A 22839-nucleotide genomic window follows, 5' to 3' on the forward strand; every position below is an offset into this window, starting at 1 on the left:
TCGGCCCAGCTCCAAGGCCTCTGGTAGCAAAGGGGAAGATATTCATGCAGTGGGGTGTCCCTATGTACCCCTCTGGGGTCAGCGGCAAACGGGCCTTAAGCCTGTGAATCTGTGAACCTTACACAGCAATGTGGCATTAAGGCTGGTCATCCATTAACTGTGAGATGGGGAGATGACCCCATGTTGTTTTTGTTCAGTCACTAAGTCATGTCTGACTCTGTGACCCCATGGCCAGGCTTCCCTGTCCTTCACTCTCTCTCGGAGTTTGCTCCAACTCATGTCCATTGAGTCAATGATTCCCTCCAACCATCTCATCCTCTGTCATCCCCTTCTCCTCCTGCCCTCAATCTTTCCCAGCATCAGGGTCTTTTCCAATGAGTCAGCTCTTCACATCAGGTAGCCCAAGAATTGGAGTTTCAGCTTCAGCCTGAACTTTCCAATGAATATTCAGGGTTGATTTCCTTTAGGATTGACTGGTTTGATCTCCTTGCAGTCCAAGGGACTCTCAAGAGTCTTCTCCAGCACCACAGTTCAAAAGCATCAATTCTTCAGCACACAGTCTGAATTATGGTCCAACATTCACATCCGTAATGATGACCCCATGAGCACAGTTTAATCACAGGGTCCTTACTAGTGGGAGGGGGAGGTGGGAAGACGCTGGCCTGCTGGCTGTGAAGATGAAAGAAGGGGCCAGGAGTGTGGGCTCCTCTCCAAGCTCTGAAACACCACAGATGGATTCTCCTGGAGCTGCAGAGGGACCAGCCCAGTCCACTTGACTCCCACAGACTGAGAGATAACAGTGTAGTACTCAGCCACCAAGTTCGTGATAATCTGTCATAGCAGCTATCCTCACATCGAGGACCCCGATGAGGGGATGGTATGCAGAAGAACAAGCCCTTGGGCCTCCAGAGCTGCCCAGGTGTGCCATCAGCAGACCTAAGTCAGCCTCAGCCTAGTGGGAGTGATGGGCAATACTCGGGGAAACAGGCAATGAGTCAGACAGGGTGGGCAGGCAGTAAAGGGTGACATGATCTGAATGGCAGCTGGGGGAGACTTCCCATTAGGGGCATTTGAGCTGACACCTGAAAGAGGAGAAGGGCCAAGCCGAGGGGAGGTCTGTGGAAGAGTCCTCTGGGGCGGCCACAGCCAGTGCAAAAGTCCCTGAGGCAGGAACAACCTGGCAGGGCCTTCCATAGAGGTGGCGTGGGGGCACAGGGCCTCGAGGCCATGACGGAGCTCAGGCATTTGTTTTGAGTGACAGGAAGAGGTGTGTGTGGCGTCTGAGGAAGACAGACATGATGAGGTCATTAAGAAGGCCCTGCTGTAGGAACCACCACAGGGCTGGGTGGGGTGCAAGGAGCTGGGCTAGGAGCTGCTGTGACAAGCAGGTGTGGGGATGAAAAGGGGTGGGACCCCTCCAGACGCGGGGACAGGGACTGTTCCATGGGAGACGTCAACCAGTAGCTGGTGACAGAGCTTAGAGCTCCGAGGTGGTGGCCTTGGTGCACCAGGTCAGGCGCCATCCCCAACTGAGCAGCTGAATCCTCTGGGCCCCCAAAGGTGTTCCATTGCCATGTGTCCTACAGATGAGCAGCCAGGCAGCACCCAGCCTCTCCAGCTACCTGGAGACCCCACCCCTGGCTCTAACAGGTTCTAGGAGCCAGGGTGGAGGTGGGGAGAGCGGGTGGGAACTGAGGGCTGGGCCGGTGCCAGGAACCAGTGGGAGCAGCTGGGAGACTGGCCAGCCCTAGCCCAGCCTCATCACCCTGGTAGAACAAGCTCTTGAGTCTGACCAAGGTCTCAATGTCCCCCCCCTTGGCTCCTGTCTTGGGGCCTCTCCTACCACTGCCTCAGGCCTTGGAGGAGGCCCCATCTTCCTGTAATGATATGGCTTCATGTCGAATGTCATTCTTAAGTCCAACATGGGCACTGAGTCCTTGGAAAGGCTGCAGTCCTGGCCCCATCCTCTGGTTTGGGAGGAAAACCAGACTTTAGGCAGGACAATCTTTAAGTCCCTTTAGAAAGGAGAGTGGTGTGATCTGAGAAGACCTAATGAGGTGAGAAATCTAGAAAGAAATGGAGTGGGACTAGATTAGCAGGAAGAATGAAGGCAACCATTGGAGAGCACAGGGACGTCTCTCGGACCTTCAGGCCAGACAGAGGTAATCCACTTGCGGCCTGAGGTCAGCAGCACGGTTACCTGGGGTTCCGAGGTCAGCAACCAACGTTCTGTGTCTGTTGTCCTTACGCAGAGCAAGCGGAGGCGGCATCACGGGGTCCATGCAGGGTGTTCCACCCACAGCTGGGAGGCACTAGGAGTACCCACCCCACTGCCACTCAGTCAGTCACTGGGCTCCCCTCTGCTAGGCTAAGATGGTGATAGCCAGCCGCTGCCTCGTGGCTCTCTCAGTGGGGCAGGTGGATGCAGGGGCTACAGATGAAGGCCCATGGGCCATGTGACAGGAACATCTGCCAAGACAGGGCGCTATATATGTGAGAAGCCAGTGTGGCTTGTGGGTTGAGGGGAGTGGGGATAGGCTTCCTGGGCCCAGCTTTTCTGCCTTGGTTAGTTCTTGCCAAGGAGCTGGGTGGCCTCACACAGAGGGAGCTCATGGGCGTGGACTGGAACCTGGATCCTCTCAGCCAGACTGGCAGGCTCAGCTGAGGGGAGGGCATGGAGAGCGGGGCAGAGTGCTGAGGGTCCACACTAGCTGGGCATGTCAGTCATCCAGTGTTGGGAAAGAGGCAAGGGCCAGAAAGATCTACAAATGCTCACTAAAAGGAACCAGAGATCAAATTGCCAGCATTTTCTGGATCATCGAAAAAGCAAAGAAGTTCCAGAAAAACATCTACTTCTGCTTCACTGACTATGCTAAAGCCTTTGACTGTGTGAATCACAACAAACTGTGGAAAATTCTTAAGAGATGGGAATACCAGACCACCTGACCTGCCTCCTGAGAAATCTGTATGCGGGTGAACTTAACAATTAGAACCAGACATGAACAACTGACTTGCTCAAAACTGGAAAATGAATACGTCAAGGTTGTATATTGTCACCTTGCTTATTTAACTTCCATGCAGAGTACATCATGGGAAATGTGAGTTGGATGAATCACAAGCTGGAGTCAAGATTGCTGGGAGAAAATAACAACCTCAGATACGCAGATGATTCCACTCTAATGGCAGAAAATGAAGAGGAACTAAACAGCCTCTTGATGAAGCTAAAAGAGGAGAGTGAAAAAGCTGGCTTGAAACTCAACATTCAAAAAACTAAGATCATGGTGTCCAGTCCCATCACTTCATGGCAAACAGAAGGGGAAAAAGTGAAAGCAGTGACAGACTATTTTCTTGGGCCCCCAAATCACTGCAGAACGTGACTCTAGCCATGAAATTAAAAGAAGCTTTGCTCCATGGAAGGAAAGCTATGACAGACCTATAAAACATATGAATAAGCAGAGACCTCACTTTGCCGACAAAGGTGTATATAGTCGCTATGGTTTTTCCAGTAATGTATGGATGTGAAAGTTGGACCATAAAGAAGGCTGAGTGCCGAAGAATTGATGCTTTTGAACTATGATGCTGGAAAAGACTCTTGAGAGTCCCCTGGACATCAAGCCAGTCAATCTTAAAGGAAATCAACCCTGAATATTCATTGGAAGGACTGACGCTGAAGCTTCAACACTTCCCTGATGCTGGGAAAGACTGAAGGCAAAAGGAGAAGGGGGCGGCAGAGGATGAGATGGTTGGAGGGCAGCACTGACACAATGGACATGAACTTGAGCAAATTCCAGGAGATGGTGGAAGACAGGGAAGTCTGGTGGGCTGCAGTCCATGGGGTCCGAAGAGTCGGACACAACATAGTGACTGAACAACAGAAGGTCACTAAGATCCCACTCAGTGCTGGCTTGCCCTCCTCACTGACCAGAAAAAGGGCCAGTGCAAAACAGCTACAAGGGGGTAAATGCAGATTGTGCCAGAGATGTGAGATTTCATGCAATCGAGAAGACCCTTCGGAAAGCCTTGGAGGAGGGAGCTTGGTGATGGGCTTGGGAGTACAGTTGAGGGGATGCACAGCGGAGCTTTTAAGGCAGCGGCCCCTCTGCCATCCTTGGCACTGTGGCCACAACAGCCCTCTGCGGTTCATGCTGTCCACGAGGTGGCTGCGGGCAGGACAAGCCAGCCTGCCTTGGGCTGAGTGTGGCCCCCAGAGACACGCACACCTAGGACCTCAGAATGGAGCCATATTTGGAATAAGGGTCTTGGCAAGTAGGATCCAGGATCTGCAAGTAAGCATCCTAGACTGGGCGCCCAAGTCCTATGACTGCCTTCTTCTGCACAGAGGAGACACAGTCATGGGGGTGCGAGGGCCCGCATGACCGCAGACGCAGAGATGGGAGCCATTCCACCAGCTCAGGAAGCCTGAGGCCACCAGAGGCAGGAAGCCTCCTCCGGAGGGAGTACAGCCCTGCCCACACCTTGATTCTAGGCCCCAGGTCTCTGGAACCGGAACCCTGAGAGTGTAACTTGCTGTGGATTGACCCGCCCAGTGTGCGGTGCTTGAGTCCAGTGAGCGTGAGGTGGGCACCCTGACCAGCCCATCCCTGAGGGCAGTGCGTTCTCAGCCAGTGTCTGAAGCAGGAGCCATGAGCTCTGGGTATCAGGAGGAAGTGGTGGAGGTGGGAGGCAGGCTTGGCTCCTTTCAGCCAGAGTAACTGCAAAGCCCTTTCTTTTGGGACTGGGGACTAGGGTCTGGTCTGCAGGTCCCTTAGTCGGGTGGGAGGCATCAAGTAGGGCGATGCCTCTGGTCCTACTGAGGGGTGGAGGTGGGATGGGGGTAGGGAACAGGACTCACAGGGCGGAGGCCTCTTGTGGACCCTAATCCAACTCTCCGCTGTGGCAGGGTCGGGGTGTGCGGGGAAAGGCCTCAAGTCTGGGGGGACGGGATGGGCTGTCTCAGTCTATCTCTAACCCCTGCCCCATCCACCCTATTTGTTCTCAAGCTCTGACTATGTCTGGAAGCATCCACTGGTTTTGTGCACTTGGTCTTTCCTGTGTCCTGATGAACACCATGGTTCCCACCAGCCTCCCCACCTGCCACAAGGTAGAGAGACCACCCACCATGCACATCTGCACCAGGCCCTGGGTGCCCCCAGCCCAGTCAGGCCTCTTCTGAGGCTAGCAGGGCAGGTGCGGCTATCTGAAGGGCCCTGGGTCTCTGGATTTTAGCCTAAGGAGACCCATTTTGGACTTCTGACCTCTTGAACTATAAACTTGAGCTGCTTTAGGTCACTGGTGGTTTGTTGTAGCAGCTATAGGACACGAGGACCACCCCCACCCCTGCATCTCTAGCCCAGGCCTCGCCATTGCCTGCTAGGGTCCTTGCAGTAGCCTGACAGTGCCTGACTCTCCCTGGGGACTCCAGTCCTGGCAGATCCTCACTCGGTCCCTCAGGCTCCTCGCTGTGGGTTAGGCTGCAGGGCAGATGTCACTTCAGAGGGTTAGCTGGGGCAGAATTAACCGATGTGGGCAGGGCCCAGGAGGTATGGGCTACATTTTAGTCACCAGATCACAGTCCTTGCTGGGATCTATGCACTGCCCCCAATGCCAGCCCAAGACCCTCAGAAAGCAAACTGCCAAAGGCTCGTCCTTGGGCAGACCCGTGGGAAGACTCTCTGGGCAGAGCAGCCCCAGGTCCCAGTGCACAGCCCCTCCCAACCCTTGTGAGGACACCCATGAGGTCGCCCTGCTCCAGCTGAGGTGGGGGCACCCGAGGAGCACTAGCTCCAGGCACTTCTGTCCCCACAGCATCCGGCCTGGGAGAGGGGCAGCGGCTAGGAGAGAGGAGGGTGGGTGAGCCTCCTACAGACTCCGGCAGGTGTTCTCAGGACTGGGGCTGGGCCGGGCACATGGAGGAAAACCCCTGTGAGCAGGGGCGCTCCAAGGGCAAGCAGGAACTGGGTGCTGAGCATTTCTCAGAGAGTGTCAGCCGGGGATGGCCGTGGTGGTAGTGGCAGGGCCAGAGGGGCAGTGCCCCATGAAGGCAGCAGGGACGCATGCCAGGCGGTCTGAGCTGCTGTCTGTCATGTCTGTGTGCCCTTTCCTTGTCGTCACAGGGGACCTAAGGGGTAGACCTGCTAAGCCTCATTTCAAAGATGAAAACATGGGGGTTCAGAGAAGGCTGTGCCTGGACTGGGGTCTGTGCTCACTGTGGACTGAGGGCTTAAAAGCAGCAAGGTTGACCTGGGGCTTTGGAAGAGGATGTGCTGGGGTGGGAAATGGGGTGGGGGTTGAAGTGGGGGTGAGAGTGGGGCTGGGGCTGAGAAGCTGGCCAGACCACCTCAGCAGCCAGCACCAACCCCTGGAATCCCTGCCTCCACCCCAGGCTGCAGGAACCACCATGACCCCTAGTTCACAACATTAGCAGAGAGCTGAGGCTCGGGGGGTGGAGGGCTGGCTGTGGGAGTCTGGCCCTCAAGAGGGCCCCAGGCCCTCCAGCCAGCTGCCTGACTGCCCCCTCCCAGGCCCTGTTCCTGCAGCCCAGCACGGGGAGCATGTCCTGGTGGAGTCGGGGATGGGGGCTGAGCCTGGCAGACAGGCCAGACAGACAGACAGCCCTCCAGAGAGAGCTAGGTGCTGGCCAGCCAGCCACCTCGCTGGGCCGCTCAGGCAGACGGCAGCTGGCCAGGCCAGCGGGTTGCCTAATAAGCCCCACACAATTTTTCACCCCATATTTTTCCAATAAAAAAGCAGTTAGACTCCAACCACAGCCATCTGGCCGCCAGGCTCTGGAGCCTCCTGGCAGCACGGCCGCCTTCCCCGCCAGCAGTCGGGTGCCCAGAGCAGGACTTGGGGGGCAGCGTGGGGAAGCATGTGGGGGATTATGTGGCGGGGGGGGAGCCACATGTTTTGGGGTGGTGAGGGGGGCCTGCAGCCCGGGGCGTGGGCTGCCCCCAGGGCAGGACCTCGTTCCTCAGAAGGAAAGGCGGTGGAGAGGTTTTCCATCTGTCTGTCTGGGTGTCAGCCTCAGGGGCTGGGCTGGTCTCTGATTGTCTGTATCTGGGAGGCACAACGTCCTCATTGTGTTTGCACCCGGAGCCAGAGGCAGAGCCCAAGGCTGGTGAGGAGGGGCAGGTGGGCTGGCAGGAGCCTGGGGTGGGGGGCAAGGTGGGAGGGACAGGTCCATCTGGCCTCAGATACTGGAGCAAACTGGCCGGAGAGATGGGCCCTGGACCTTCCTAGTGTCCCGCCCTCCCTGCCTGCCATGGCGTCGCCAGCACCCAGCACGTGGGTGAGTCAGCGTGGACAGACCCCATCGGCTGCAGCTTCTCACTCTCCTGCCCCACCTGCACACCCAGCTTGCTTCTCCTTCACTGACCCCCTCCTTCCAGAGCAGCCCAGGTGGCTTCCAACCAGCTGCTTCAAATCTGCTCTGCACCAAGGAAGGTGACAGGTTAAGCTTGTTCCAACTTGTCCTGGGAGGCACCCCCATGGGTGTGCAGGGAGCTGCCCCTGGCCCGTTGGCTGCCAGGCTCCGGGGGAGGCCAGGGCGCTGCTGTAAGTGGACGTTGTCCTCCATCCCGCCCATGCTCTTGCGGTCTCCAAAAGGCAGGACTTTGGCCATCCTGGACATGCTATGGAGACACGTGGCCTTCCTCCCGTCCAGCTCCTACTGGCTCTGCTCCTGGAGGAAGGCAGTCGGAGCACTGCCAGGGGCAGAGGCCTTCTCTCTGCTCTCAGGAGGGGGCCATGCCACAGGCCAGCCAAACTGAGGTGGGGAGGCGGATGGTCACTTTGGCTGTAGTCCCAGGCAAGTGTCTGCCAGGGCCCTCTGACCTGCGCCTGCTTTTTGATGGGCCCAGAGGAAGTTACTCATTGTCCAGAGACCCAGCTTCGGCAAAGGACAGAAGGCACTCAGGTCTCTCTGGTTATCCAAACTCTCCACACCCACCACCTCGACTCAGAACCAAACAGCCTTGAGTAACCGGGTGTCCCTGCCACAGAGGAAACTAAGAAGTCTGAACCACAGTTGATACCCTTGGTGCATAATTAGTGTCCCCAGGGAGCACTGCCAGGGTAAGGCTGTGTGGCAGGGACCTCCCAGGATGGTGGTTCCCCACAGGGCTTGGAACAAAAGCTGAACTTCTTGCCATGATTATTTTTTACATCGTGACCCCTCTGAGCTCATCCCCTCCCTCCTTCTGCTTCGGCTCCACTGGACACTTTGCACCAACATCATCCCTTCCTCACCATGGAGTGATCAGTCACTTTGTAAGATCAATGATGTGAGAAGAGGGAATGCAGATGAGATGGCTGGTGTTAGAACTGCCCCCGGGGATTAAAGTGGTGACTATGAGGAAGGGCTTCCCTAGTGGCTCATATGGTAAAGAATCTGCCTGCAATGCAGGAGACCTGGGTTCGATGATCCCTGGGTCGGGAAGATCCTCTGGAAAGTGGAATGGCAACCCATTCCAGTACTGTTGCCTGGAGAATTCCATGGACAGAGTAGTCTGGTGGGCTACAGTCCATGGGGTCACCAAGAGTTGGACATGGCTGATCGACTAACACTTTCATGAGGAAGAAGCCATTTGCCAAGAATGCCAAGCAGAAAGAGGAACCTGATGACCGCAGACAGGCCATGCCAACCTAGAAGGCCGACATCCAGGCCTTTAGGTGAGAAAAAGAAACTACTAAGCCACTGTTAAGTCCAGTTTCCATTACAGAAGTAAATTGCGTTTCCTAACTGATCCGGGGCCCAGTCAGTTCTGACCATGCACATCCCTGTCCCAGCGGCAGAAATACCAAGATTCAGCCATGATGGTTGGTGAATACCCTGGGCCCTAAAGTGAGCCCCTGTCCTAGGTGACCGCTCTGCGAAGCCCCACGACCTCCCCTCCATCAGGCAGCTCATGGGGCTCTGTCCAGGACCCCTCTGGCCTAGGCTGAGTGGCACCGCTGTCAGCTGCATGGAATCTCAGCCCTGGCCTCTGGCCTCCAACTCAAGCTTCCCAGGGACACACTCAAGTGTCACAGGAGACCCACACACTCATGGAGAAGGCAAACTTGGGTGACCTGGGAGGAAACCTGTACCTTTCCCTGGCTTACCAGCCAAGGGTCTTTCTAAAGCATGACTTGGCTCTGTCCACTTCTGCGGACGCGTCGCCTTACAAACAAACAGCAGCAGACAGGCTTACTCACTCTGTGCTCACTCACTCACTGTAGCCCCCATCAGTCATGGAGCAGGTGGGGACACGGGGGCATGGAGAGTGGGTGGCTTCTCTCTCCCTCCTCTGACCTTGGCCAGCCCTGCAACGGAGCCATGGGCTGTCGCACGCGGGACTGGGTGTGTCCCCACATCACCCATGCAGCCCACTCAGGGCCCGCCACTGCGCCCCGGCCCAGTCAGCGTGAGGAAGACTGGACTCAGCCCTTCTTCCTCAGGAGCCCCTGAGGCCCCAACACAGAACCCAGCCAATTCCTCCCAGCAGAGGGGCTCTGGGACTCAGACCATGGACTTCTCAGAGACCCCCCAGAGAGGAATTCTTCCCTCAGGCTGCACAGGGAATCGCCAGAAAGAATCACGGGTTCCAGACCACCCCCAGACTTGGCCAGAGTGAGCTTCTGGGCCAGCTCGAGGGTGGGTGTGACTGTAGAGGAAGCCAAAGCCATGGTCCCCCGAGCACCCTTGGTCACAGCCCGCCGGCCTTGATGCTCGGAGCCGATGATCCCGTGCAGTTCTCGGTGTGCATGCTCGGGGCGGCCGTGTGCGGCTGGGCCCTGCCTCTGCCCTTCCAGCCCCTGGTCTCCACTCCCAGGGTCCTGCCTCCTGCAGGACGGTGGACCAAAGGGTGGAGGGAGAACGCTGCCAGGGCCAGCGCTGACCAGGAGGCTCTGGAAGGCGCAGTCAGGAGCCTCAGGGTCTCAGAAACCCCCTTCCCACACCTTCCCTCAGAGCAGCCCTCGGCTTCAGAGCACTTTTCCTGCAAGTTGGTTTTAAATGAAAGGAGGTGCTGAGGGCAACGGGCCAGCATGGCCCTCTCCCAGGTGCTATAATCTAAATCATTAAAGGCATCAGGAGTGACAGCGCCTGTGGCAATGCGGCACCTGGCCCGGGGTTCACCTCGCCGGCACCCACCATGCCCTGTCTGCTCACAGGTCAGCTGAGGGGAGGGCACCCAGGACCAGAGACACTTCCCAGCTGCCCTGCCCTCTTGCCATCTTCCTAGGATGGTCTAGACCACAGCGACCCCACAGGGCATCTGGACCAACTCACTTTGGACAGCACATCCTTGACCTCCCCCGTGGCCACACCCACACCTCCTCTATCCACCATGTGATTCCCACTGCTACCTGCAACCACTCATCTGGCCCAGACCAGTACCCCTGCCATGAAACTTGTCATCTGGACCCCAGGTGTGCGCTACAGGCCTGCCCTGACCCTGCTCACCCTGCCAGGCAGCCTTTTTGAATCCTTTCCACGCTTGCTCACCTGCTCACAGGCTGAGCTGTGCTAAAGCGTGAAGCCTGCAGGAGAGGGGCTGGCCGTCTGTCCATCCACAGCTCCAGTCCAGGCAGGCCAGGACACACCAGGGAGGTGGCAACTGATGACCACACACCGCACAGACCCCCTGATGGAACCACGCTCCAGTTCACAAAACCTTGCACAAACAGCTCTCAGCAGCCCTCCCACCCGCCTCTCACAAAGTGCCCTTAGGTGCACTGCCCTCTGCCTGGACACTCGTCCTCCATGGTGCTCAGTGCCAGCCCCCGGGCCCCACCCCAAGGACCAGGGGCTCCATCGCGTCGGTGTGGCCACCTCCTGCCAGTCTCACCACCTAAGATTCTTCAGGTGGGCTGTTCACTTGTTCACCAAAGATGGTGCAGCCAGACTGCCTGGGTTCCAGCTGTGTGGCCTTGGGCAGCTTTCTTACCCTCTGTGTGCCTTACTCGCCACATCTGCATCGGGTAGTGGCGGGTCCTGCCCCATAGTGCTTTGAGTGAGGGCCAAGCACTGTGGGAGGCCCCTCGCTGTCCCTGTGCTAACTCCCCACTTCATAAAGCCCGAGACAGTAGAAACTCCACTGTTCCTGAAAATCAGGGACTGGGGGGATTGTGAGGGACCAGGCACTGCTGCTATTAGCAGAAGTGTCTGTTTGGGGGTGACGTTTACAACCCCTAGCTTGGAAACACTGGGGGCTGCACTTGGCCCAACAGAGCGTGGCCCCTGCTCTGCCCATGGTGCCCCGATCCCAGGGAACCCTGGACTGACGGCTGCAGACAGGCCAGGAGCTGGGGTACGGTCCTGCAGTCCCAGGGAGCCTGGGCAGCACCTCAGCATGACGTCCTTGGCATCCTCAGCCAGGCCAGGCTGGCACCTCCACACCCGGGAGGCCACCCCCACGCCCCACATGCCCCACAGGAGAACCACAACCTTTCTGCCTGGTCTCCTGGGCCCAGCCTGCCAGGAGGCCAGGTCAGTAGGATGGGAAGGTGAAGTGTGTGTGGGGGTGCGGCTTACCTTGTCATCCCCGTCGCTCTCACTGTCGCACTGCAAAGGGAGAGAGAGAGAGGGGAGTCAGTGTCCTGCAGGGCAGGCTGGCCGCTAGTGGGTGAGACGGTGAGAATGTGGGCTGGGGGTAGGGAGGGCCAGAGGCGGTGGCTCTGGCAGACCCCCACCCTGACTCGGGGCCTTGGGTCTGGGGTGGGGGTGGCCCCAGCCAGGGGCCCAGGTACCAGGAGCTGGGAGGGATCTGGGGGCGCCTGGCAAGGTCTGGGTCAGAGCTCCATTGAGACCCTGGTGCGGGAACAGGGCACGGGTGTAGGCGAGGCAGAGGTGAGACAAAGGAGGACATGTGACCGGGGAGACGCAGACCAGCCACTGCCCCAGGCCCAAGTGGGCCCAGAGCCACCAGGTAACCCCAGGAAACACATGGAGTAAACCCCACTCCCCTCTGGTCCTCTCCCAGGTGCTGAGCTCCCTGGCGGTAGGGGTCGGTGAGATGAGAGGGGCTCCTGAGTGGCTATGAGGCCCATGGACCAGGGCTCAGTGGAGGGAGACGCAAAAGCCCAGCCTCGGAGCAACAGGAGGGCGGGGGCAGGGTGGGGGCGCCCGTGACGCCAGCTCCCACTGCCCGGCCCCTGCAGACACCCCAGTAGAAACCGCTACACATGTGAGAGCAGCTGGTTAAGGAAAGATTGTGACAATTGTGTAAACACATCTTTGTTTTCAGTTCCCAGTAAGCATAGAGCTCTAAAAAGAAAGGCTGCTCTAGAAACCACAGCAATTTTCCCCCTAAAAGAATATAAAGGAAAAAGAAGCTCTTCCCAGCAGCTGTAATTGTGACATGTTTGTGTCAAGTGAGTTATACCGCTGAAAATAAATCTCCCTGGAACTCACAGGAGGCTGATGGGACCCTGGCAGACATGTGGGGGTGTTCCCCAGACACATGCTGCTTCTGGGGGGGGGGCCCACCCCAGACCCACTCAGCAATGGGGCACACACCCTCCATGCCCTGGGCTAAGGGCTAGAGTGGTACAGCGAGAGTTCATAAAGTTGAGCCAGCCTGCCTTGGGCTTCACCGCGGTGGGAAAGTGACCCTGGGGATGGTGGGAACCCCAACCTGGAACCTGTGGCAGCAGGGATTGGTATTTGGGGGGATCTTCCTGAAGCTGAAAGCAGCTGCATGGACCCTCTGCCTCCCAGCCTTGATGTGCACCCTGCAGGGCCTGATCCGAGACCTCTGGGGGGTGGGGGGGGTCCCTTCACAAAAGGCAGAAGGGGCTGTGGGCCCAGCTTCCTCGCTGGACAACCATGGCAAGAGGCCCCTGCCCCGAGGGGCTGACCAGCTCTAGCGGGGTGGCTGACACCTGGGAGGCAGAGCAGGAAGGTGAGGAGGGGAGTGTGGGGGGTGAAGCTGGAAAGGTGAGCAGCCTGAACACACAGAGCTTCACGTGCAGAGCCCAGACTGCGCTCTTAAGTGTGCAACCATGTGACTGGCACTTCAGGAGAGAGGGGTGGAGGGACTAAGGGGTCGTGGCCTGTGGGGAGCGGGGCCTGGAGAAGGGCTGGCATGTCTCTGATCCTGCAGAAATAGCGGAGCTGCCGGAGACCCCCAATCAGGCCTCTTTATGCCTAATTAGTGGCACAGAGCCCCTGAAGTGGAAACTGTGATCCCATCAAGCCATCAGAAGGCTGGGTCTCGGGCACAGCACACCTGTCCCTCGGCTCCCAGGGAAGCAGCCCCAGGCCCAGTTTCACAGCCCTCCTGCACCTTCGGACGAGGCCCCTGGTGACAGCTAAATGATGTGACATTGAGGAGGGGGTGAGGGTGCCTGCCAGCGAGCGCAAGGAGCCTGTAATTAACCAAACAGCTCACCGTTTTCAGCCAGCACAGGCTGCGTCGTAAATGAATTCACGTTATTAAGTCCTACTGAATTAATGTTTAACTGCAATAGAGTCGGAATTGAATGAGGCAATTAATCAGGACAAGGAGGGAAAGAGAGCCACATCTGTCTTGCGGGAGCTGCCTGAGTGAGGCGACCTTCACGGGGCTAGGCTGGGCGGCCCTGGAAACTGTCACCCTGGTGTGGGTGGGGGTCCAGGCAGGGAGCCCACAGAGAAGGGGACAGACCCTAGGCGAGTGTTGGGTGTGCAGGGAGCACAAGACACGGCTCTGGGGCAGATGCCTGCTCTGACGCTGCGCTGCCACCGCCGCTGTGCAGCCTTGGGCAAGTGCCATGACCTCTCTGTTCCTCAAGTATGCTTCTGGAAAACAGTCAATGGCCCACCTACAGAACTGTTGTAAGGTTTATATGAGTGAATATGTGCAAAGCTCTAGGGCTGGGTACATACTCATTACTATATACAGTGAGATGCTGTATTTCACCACCACCACCACTCAATATAATTACTGTTGTCTTCCAACAAGGATGAGAATGAGGGCTTCCCTCCCCTTTGGAATGGCTGATGGCCCTAACCCAGGGAGTTTCTGGGAGGTGTCTCCCAGCCTTGGAAGTGCTGGCTCATGTCCCTCACCGTAATGGCTGGTGGCTAGACAGGGAGCCCTATTTGGCCCATATGAGAGCCCAATGTCAACCCCAACCTTCCCTGCTTGCCCCTAATTCCAATCCCACTCAGCAGGAACCACACCCCTCTACTGGCCAACCAGTTCCTCCCAGCCTAGTCAAGCCAGCAAACGACGAAGCAGTAGGGCCACTCGTCCAGGGCCATCCCCTCTGCCCATCTGTCAGTCAGCCCAGAGCTAGTCCCGAGTGCACCTCAGCCCACCCGGCGACCTCAGGCTATGTCAGCCCGAATGCCTGGGACCCAGGTGACTCTAAAAAGTGGCTGGGGGGAGGCGCCCTGCTGGGAGCTCATGACCACCCAGCGTAGGTCAGACACATATGTGAGCTCAGGGTCCTGCATCACAGAGCCGCCGAGCTCAGCTCCTCCATGCCCCAGGCCACCGTGTCACTCTGCTAACAGATGTAATCTCTGATGTCTGAGGTCGTTGTGTGTCGCCCATGTTCACAGAGGTGATCTAACAAGGGACATGTGGTAACCCCCAGGCTTAACTGACAGCCTTCCCTGATCCCCATCCATGGGTGGACAGGCCTTGAGACAAGGCTTAAGAAGCCAAAAGCTAGATGAGTCTTCCGTTGTCCTGATGTTTAAAAAAGAATTGCTGCCAACATTTAGAAGTCTGGAGACTCCTCATGAAATCCTGCCTCTTACTGAGAATGGGGAGCCACATGCTCAGATGACAGCCCTGCCCAGTGCTAGCGGGGCCCCACTGTGACCCCCACCCTGCCTCTCCTGACGTCGAGGGCCAGAGCGCTGGTCCTTGTCACATGCTAGGAACATGGCCACACAGAGGCTTCTAGAGCCCGATCCTGGGGCTCTGTCCTGACTCCTCCACTTACAGTCATGTTGGCCACTCATTTCACTTCTTGGAGCCTCAGTCTCCTCATCTGTAGAGAAGGGAGTGAGGGGTTCCACAGTGGGGTGGGCTTGGGGTTCAACAAGTCACTGTACTGGAGCACTCAGAACAGCAGCTGACTGGCAGGCTGGGCTCTCTAACTGTGAGCTACTGCCACAGCCATATCACCTCCTTTGTTGTCACTAAATGAACTTCACCTTCATCACCTCTGTCAGTGTCATCACCATCGCCACGGTCGCTTTCACCATCACCGTCATCTCCATCATCACCCTTGTCACCTTCACCATCACCACAATCTGCCCCAGCCCCTTCCTTCATGTTATCCGACCAGCCCTTGGAGGCACCCAAGTCCTGCTCGGGGCCTGCACACAGACTCCCTCACCTGACAGTGCCTGCTCCCCTAGGGCACCACACAGGAGGTCTGCGGGGCTTAGCCTCCATCACCGAGTCCCTTCCAGAAATCTAGGCAGCTGTCTGCATGGGGTGAGGGTCGCTCATCACCCTCCACAAATTGACACGGTCGTTCAGCAGCCACAGAGACTGGCCTTGTTCTCTCAGCGTGAACGTTAATTACCGTGTCACAGCAGCGCGAGGAAGGCTGCGGGTCTCCCACTCCTCAAACAAAGGCATGAAAAATTCATGGGCTAGGAGACCTCACTGCTGAGCCTGTGCTCCCACCAGACGTTCTAGAATCCAGGGCTGGCCCAGAGTCACCTGTGGGGACGAGTAGGGTCCCTCCATGTGCAATGGAGACAGAGGGTCTGCCCTGGGGGGAGGGTGTTTAAGACCACCGCTAACCCAGCCTCCATCCAGAGGTCAGAGAGGGCCGAGGGGCAGTGTGGCCTGGCGCTTGGGGTGGAGGGGAAGGTGGGCCGGGTCCCTGTCCCAGCGGCAGGGCCTATGCTGTGCAAAGGCCCTGGAGGCCCTGCCCGCAGACCTGCCAGGGGGCGGAGGGGGGCCGCACGCCCTGCAGCCTGGGCTGGGCTCACCGTGGGCACGGTCACCTGCAAAGGCCTGAGCAGCTGCCAACCGGAAAAGTTGGCAGGACCTGTGGTCTGCGTGTGAGTGGAAGGCAACAGGACCTTCTGTTCAGCCCACCTGGGTATGAGGGGAGGAAGATCTGAGCCACTGCACAGTGGTGCTGACCCCTGCCCTGGGCCGCAGCCGTAAGGCTGGAGGTGTGCTGGGGGACACCTGGGGAAGCTCAGGTGACACTGGCCCTTGGTGCAGGCAGTGCTCACTGGGCGTGTTCTCGTGTGTGCCGAGACATGGGGAGTCGTGCTCTGAGGCTTCTCAGACGTGAGCACCTGGCATCCAGTCCAGTGGGCGCTCTACCCAAGGGTATCTTGCCAGATGCCCCAGTGAATGCATGGCACCTAAAGAGTCAGACGACCTGCCATGGGGCCACATGGTGCCACGTGTGTGTGGGGCCCAGGAGCAGTGTGCGTGTGGGCAGGACACGTCTGTCCTCAGGGCTCCCGGCCTCCTGTGGCCCCGCACATCAGCCCCAGCTTATTAAACACCCTGCTTGCTGGAGCTGCCTTGGAAGAACTGGGAGAGAAGAGCGGGCCCTCACCCTCTAGGGAGCAGAGGAACGCCACCCCCACCCTGAGTGGAAATCCATCCTTCTCCGCTGATAAAGGCGGAGATGTCACCTTCATTTCTGTTGCAAACGCCCCGCAGGGAGGCAGAACACATTCCAGTTAAGCGATTCAGCGAAAATACAGAGCCAGATGAGGAGTGTGAACCCCAGGTGGGCAGCAGCCTGGGCGGAGGCTGCGCTGTCTGGTTACCACCCAGAGTGGGCTGCAAGGCTGCTGTTCATCCTGTATGCTCACCTCCACCTTAGCAGTGAACACTGCAGCTGAGGGTTTCAGCCAGGCTCCCCGGCCCTGTCAGAAGGAGACCCTGGGGGATCTCGGGGGTGGGAGTGGCCAGGAAGGCAGTGCTGGGGCCTTCGTTGTCCCATCTATGGACCAGGGCAGCCATGGTCGTCGGGTGGCCAGGTCTGAAATGCGGGGCGGTACAGCGGCGGGAGTCAGGCACACGGCTGGAGAAGGCTGCAGCCACCCATGCCCTCTGTGGTATAGGCCCACTTCATGAGATGAGAAGGCAGAGGCTCAAAGGGTAAAGGGATTTACTTCCGGCCATGTGGCCAGTGAGCAGGGGCCCAAGCTGAGTCCAAGCCCCAAAAGGCCCTGTGCCACTATCCATCCTCCCACAGGCGAGCCCTGGGGCTATGAGGTTGGCAGGAGTGAGGGCAGGAGAAAGGCAGGGGCCTAGAAGACAACAGGACTTGGGCTGATGCTCACTGGGGTTGCTTCTCCACACTTCTCAAGTCCCCACCACAGATCCACCTGCTTACGGATGGGGAAACTGAGGCAAGGTGACTGGAAGCCCTCCCAGGGCATGGATGGAGGGTGGGTGAGCAGGCTCCTAAAGCCATGGTCTTAACCTGGCCCATGTGGTCAGGGCCCCATGCCAGTGACTCACTCGTGGCAGCTGAGACTAGACAGAGGTCCCTGTCCTGCCCCTGGCCACCTCAACCCAGGAACTCCTGATTAATTAGACAGGAGATCTGGATGGTGGATCCTGAAAACTCTATTCTTATTTACTCAGCTAATTCACTTTTTATGACTGTTTAGGCTTCAAAGCAAAATAAAGCACTAATTACCCAATTAATGAGCAATTAAGTTACTGCATCCTAATGGCCAGGGTGCAGCTTCCTCTGTGAGCAGAGAAGGTGGGGAGGAGGCTACCGAGCAGGGATGCACTGGGGGGAAATGCCATCCATCACAGGTAGGGGCAGCAAGGACAGAGGGGCCCAAGTCTGCCCAGGGCAGGTGCCCCTTTCACACTGCCTGCCCACCTGCCTGCCCCACGGCCCCTCGGGGCCAGGACAGCAAGCCCCACTAACCCATCCATCCCGCTGTGCCTCGGCCGGTTGGGAGCTCATGGAGGGCAGTAGCAGAGTTCTGGGGCCACAGAGGCCACCAAGCCTGGCTGAGAAGAGATGGCCACCAGGGCAGTGGGTTTCATAGGGCCTGAGGGACAAGAGGCTGGTGACCCTGCTCCTGCCTCCAGGGTCTCTTCCCGCATGTTCACATGTGGCTGACAGCAGCCTCGGAGGGAAGCCCATGGAGACAGTACAAGGCTTGGCGGAAGCCTGGAAACATCTCAGGCCCTAAGCCTAGGATGTTAAGTGGCCAGTGTGTGGCCTGTCCTCAGAGGGCAGAGTCTGAGTGTAGCTGGTGCCTGGTGAGAGGGAAGGCCGGCACAGAAAAAGCCAATCCCCCCAACCTGGAATAGAACTCTGGGCTTTGTCACACCTGGCCGTTGTGACCCACCGGCTGCCACACCCCTCTACCCCTGCCAGGCTGCCTTCCTCGCCCTTCCCTGAGCTGTGTGGAGCAGCACCCCACACAGCGTTAGTCCAGAGTCTGAACCTCACCCTACAGCCAATCTTCAACTAGTTGCTAATTTATTTAACATCAGCCTCCTTCTATTGAAACCCAAGTTCCCTCAGAACAAAGATCTCATTCCTGCAGTCCAGAGCAGGTTGGGAGTGAGCAACTGAATTAATGACTCAGGCGGGTACACACAGACTCCAGACACTGGGAGCAGGGAATGAATGAATGAATGACTCAGGTGGGTACATACAGACCCTGGACAGTGGAGGCAGGCAATGAATGAAGGAATACATGGATGATTCTGCTCTGACCACTGACCAGTCCCACTCTCCTCCTCCCCTCATGGGGCCTCCAGGGGATAGAACCCAGACGGGGCTTTGGTTGTCACATAGAGTGGGGTTGCTGCCTGTGGTGGGGGCCAGCCCCACAACACTGCCTCATATCTCACACAGTTCTGGAATGTTCTGTCAGACAAAGTTCCTGAAGCTGAAAACATGCTAATAACTGGAGCCTTGACTGTAACTGCTATGAAAAACACCAAGTTATGTTTCATTTTCTCTGGGTGCAGTTCCCACAGACACCAAGGAGAACTGGGGCATGGTCCTGCGGGTAACTTTGCCATGAGCATGTGCTGGGAGCACCCCACAGCCTCTGCTCCGAGGATCCACGCTGGAACCTGGGCCTGGCACTCACAGCATGAATGAGTCATTTTGCCCCATAAACTTCTCTCCCATGACTGCTCAGTGCTGCGGCCGACATCCGCCTCATTCCTAGGGCAAACATGTATCCAAATCTCCACAGGTCTCAAGGGTCACAACCTGCTCCCACAACTGGCCGGCCACATTGTAATTACACCTGCACGCAAGCACATGCACTCAACAGTGCCATATACACACACTTGCCGACACACAAACACTCACATGATGGGCAGGGTCCGGTGCGTGCTGTTTCCCTGAGAAACGCCCACCCCCCAGGTAGCCCGAGAGGACAGGCCTCCCCTCAGATGGCACCCCTGGACCCTGAGCCTCAGGGGGCCCCTCCACATCCTCTCCCCTCCTCTGTCGTCCCCTTCATGCACCCGCTTCCCTTCTTGCCCATCGGCCCCTCCCTCCACGGCACCCATGAGAGCGGGCATCTCTGGGTTCTCTTCAATCCTCTGACCTTGGGTCCTGGAGTGGCAGGTGACCCATAGTGAGGGGGCCACAAAGACTTGGGGACAGCCAATAGTCGCCACTTTAGGACTTACTTTCCAACCACTCCCAGCCCCGCCCGAGCTGGAGGGGGACAGATGGCGCCCCTCAGAAGACCCCGCGGCCCTGGGCTCCACCTCAGGGGCCTTTCCAGGGCCTGGGTCCAGTCCTTCCCACACACTGCGGACGCTGTGTCACACCAAGCCGGCTCTCCCTTTGCTCGATCAGCCCTGGCTGGGCTGGAATAATGAATGAGCCCCTGTCAGGAAAGAATAAAAGATGGCCCCCGGCCCTGCCGCCCGCCACTGACCTTTCTGGAGTCGACTGTATTAATATATTCTCCTGTTGTCAGACTCAAAGCACTAACTGCCTTATGAATTATTTATCAACAGAAAAAGTCTTAACCAGAACGGTGTTAACACGAATCCCTAACCTTCTGGGTCCCAGCAGCCCCGCCTGTTCTGCATAATTTAATTTCAGCTCCCAGCGGCCTGGCCAGGCCCGTCACCCACCCGCTCCCCAGAATGACTGTCCCTCCAGCCATGGTTCCTGACACATATGGCCACGGCCTTGAGGGGTCCTGCAGGCTTGCCCAGAGCGTCTGTGTCCAGCCTCCTGGGACGGCCCTGACTGGACTGGAGTCCTGCAGGTCATGTTATCTGAAGGGGCAAGGGCAGCTGGGGCCTCCAGGAGACCTGAACTGCTCTGTGCTAATCTGAGGGGCTGGGATCTGCCTGCACCCCAGGCTGGGCCAGGAGAGGAATGTACCCGTCCCCACCCCCCCATACCCCTCCACCGCTGCAGCTGCCCTGGAGGGTGGCAACAGCCGAGGTGGGGGTGGGAGAGGTGAGTCCAGGGGCAGAAGCTGTCTCCTGACTGGAGGATCGGGGAGGAAGCTGGCGAAGATCCAGCACGGGTAAGGGGGCTGTGGTGGCCCCCACAAGCTCTCTCAGAGTTCACTGTAGAGCGACCATGCTGTCCACAGCTCGGCCTCCCACTCCCTAACAGGCTGCCCTCTAGAGAATTCCAGAGTCACACACTCCTGAACGCTCGGCCCTCAGAAACTGTTATGATGAATGCAGGTGTCCTAAGTAACTAAGTCAGTGCAATTGGTCACTTAACAACTGATGGTCAACCCAGCCTGAAGCTTCAGGCCCCCAGCTTGAGCAGAGGGCCTCCCAGCTCCAGTCTGCCTGGCTGCTCTCCAAAGCTCCCATGGGGTGCCTCGCCCAGAGGAGTGCCAATGCAGATGGCTTGGATGGCTGGGACCAGCTTGCTGAAGCTGTGGGTTGGCAGGCCCCTTCCCTCCTCTTCTCGGGGCCCTGGCATGCCTGCACCCCACCACGTATTTGCCCTTGGCCTGACTTCCCTGCTGCCCCTGACCACTGGCACAGCTGTCCCCAGAAACCCTGGCAGTGCCCAGCACTCTTGAGAAACACCCACTGCATCCACCAACTCCCCATCAGAGAAGGGACCCCAGGACTTGCTCTGCTGTGCCCCCAGTGGAACCGAGGCCGCAGGCCTCAATGATGCCCTGGACAGACACGTGGAGTGTGACACTGGCCTGCCCCACAGCACAGAGAGTAACAGCGGGAGCCTGGCAGGCTCGTTTATTCTCCCCACAGCCCTGTGGGTTGGGTACCACGGCTCCTCCCTCTTACAGATCAGACGACTGGGGCACCGGGTGGCACCCAGTGGTGGCTTCCCCTCCTCTCCTGACCCAAGATGCTGTTCAGCTCTGCCCAGTGGGCCCCTCATCCCCTGGGGCTTTGCAGAGCCTTGGACCTATGGTGCAGCTGCCCAGTGGGCAGGGGCTAGCTAGTGCCTCTGGCTCCGCCATCCCTGCCCCTCTGCCTGCTCATGTGACACCTGGGGGCCACGCATGACCTTCGGAGGCTTTGGTGTGTTCTTGATAGAGCAGATTCAGGAGTCAGAAAATTCACTAACCCAGAGGGCTGAGCCAGCCTGCTGGGACAAGCGCCCAGAGTCCAAGGGGCTAGGTGCCCAGGGCTCACAGGGGCAAGTGGCTGTCCAGGTCTGCGCCAGCCCAACCTGTGACATGTGTGGGCACTTGGACGGCCACCCCCCAGCACATGCTGGGGTGCTGTCTCATGAGAGGGAAAGCAGAACACAGGGGCAGGTCGGGGACCCCCAGGGAGCACAGGACGCATCTTTCTCCCACCCTAGCATCCAGCAGGACAGAAGGTAGCCAAGAGAAGTTTCCTGGCCAGGAAGGTGGGTCCTCAGGACCCCTGGAATTCAGATGCTAGAGCCCTGAGGGGGATGGCGTGCTGCCCTGGCCTGCCTGGTGCTCAAACCACCCTGGCCAGGCTGACCTCTACGTGGGACAGCAGAGGAAGTGCCAAGGACCCAGTTGCCTACAGAGGATGGCCAGAGGGGCCCAGAGCATGCATACATGACAGCCCCAGCAGGCAGAGCTGTCAGACACCTACAGCACCACTCGGAACCGCTCATACCAAGTCCCGAGTCCTTGAGTTCTTCTCCCTCTTTACCAGCACCTCACGAAATCTAACCCATCCCTCCCTACCAGCACCCCTCTGCTTGCACCACCACCATCCACAGCAGTGTGCAGGCCACCTGCTCACCTTCTGTTCAGTCACTAAGTCGTGTCTGACTCTTTGCTACGCCATGGACTGCAGTACACTAGGCTTCCTTGTCTTCCACTATCTCCCCACGTTTGCTCAAATTCATGTCCATTGAGTTGGTGATGTTATCTAACCATCTCATCCTCTGTTGACCCCTTCTCCTGCCCTCCATCTTTTCCAGCATTAGGGTCTTTTCCAATGAGTCGGCTCTTCACACCAGGTAGCCAAAGTATTGGCACTTCAGCTTGAGCATCTGTCCTTCCCAATGAAGATTCAGGGTTGATTTCCTTTGGGACTGACTGCTTTGATCTCCTTGCAGGTCTGTTTATCTTATTCTCCCTTTAGGAAGAACCTACTGCCCAGCTGCCTGGAGAGCCCCCCACTGCGCAAAGCCTGCCCACAGGAAGCTGAACAGAGGCCCCCAAGGCCACACCCTTTCTGCTGCCACAGGAATAGACAGATGGGTGGGTGTGTGGACAGTGGCTCCTCTGACAAGAGGCAGGCCAGACACGGGCTGGGGATGCACCACTGGTAAGGACACTGCCCACCCCACTCCAGCTGTCCCTGGTGACCTCTGAGCAGCAGCCACTTCCCAGCAGCAGCTGAAGGGCTGTCCTGTGCTCAGAGGCGAGAGGAGCATTCAGCTCCCAACTCCAGGGAGAGCCTGACGGGCTTTTATTGCTTTTGTACAAATTAC

At 58.0% G+C, this 22839-nt stretch overlaps 1 protein-coding gene across 18 annotated transcripts in view; it reads right to left on the reverse strand.

Moving 5' to 3' along the window:
- The window catches only part of FBRSL1 (fibrosin like 1), an 83996-nt gene that overhangs the window by 20985 nt on the left and 40172 nt on the right, over positions 1 to 22839 (reverse strand). For all 18 annotated transcript variants that reach the window (XM_055550748.1, XM_055550764.1, XM_055550759.1 and 15 more), the window contains exon 5: positions 11516 to 11545. In XM_055550748.1, the coding sequence (XP_055406723.1) occupies positions 11516 to 11545 (30 nt within the window). The remainder of the gene's footprint in view (positions 1 to 11515; positions 11546 to 22839) is intronic.

This window comes from Bubalus kerabau, chromosome 16 (genome assembly GCF_029407905.1).
Source record: "Bubalus kerabau isolate K-KA32 ecotype Philippines breed swamp buffalo chromosome 16, PCC_UOA_SB_1v2, whole genome shotgun sequence".
NCBI classification, from domain to species: Eukaryota; Metazoa; Chordata; class Mammalia; order Artiodactyla; family Bovidae; genus Bubalus; species Bubalus kerabau.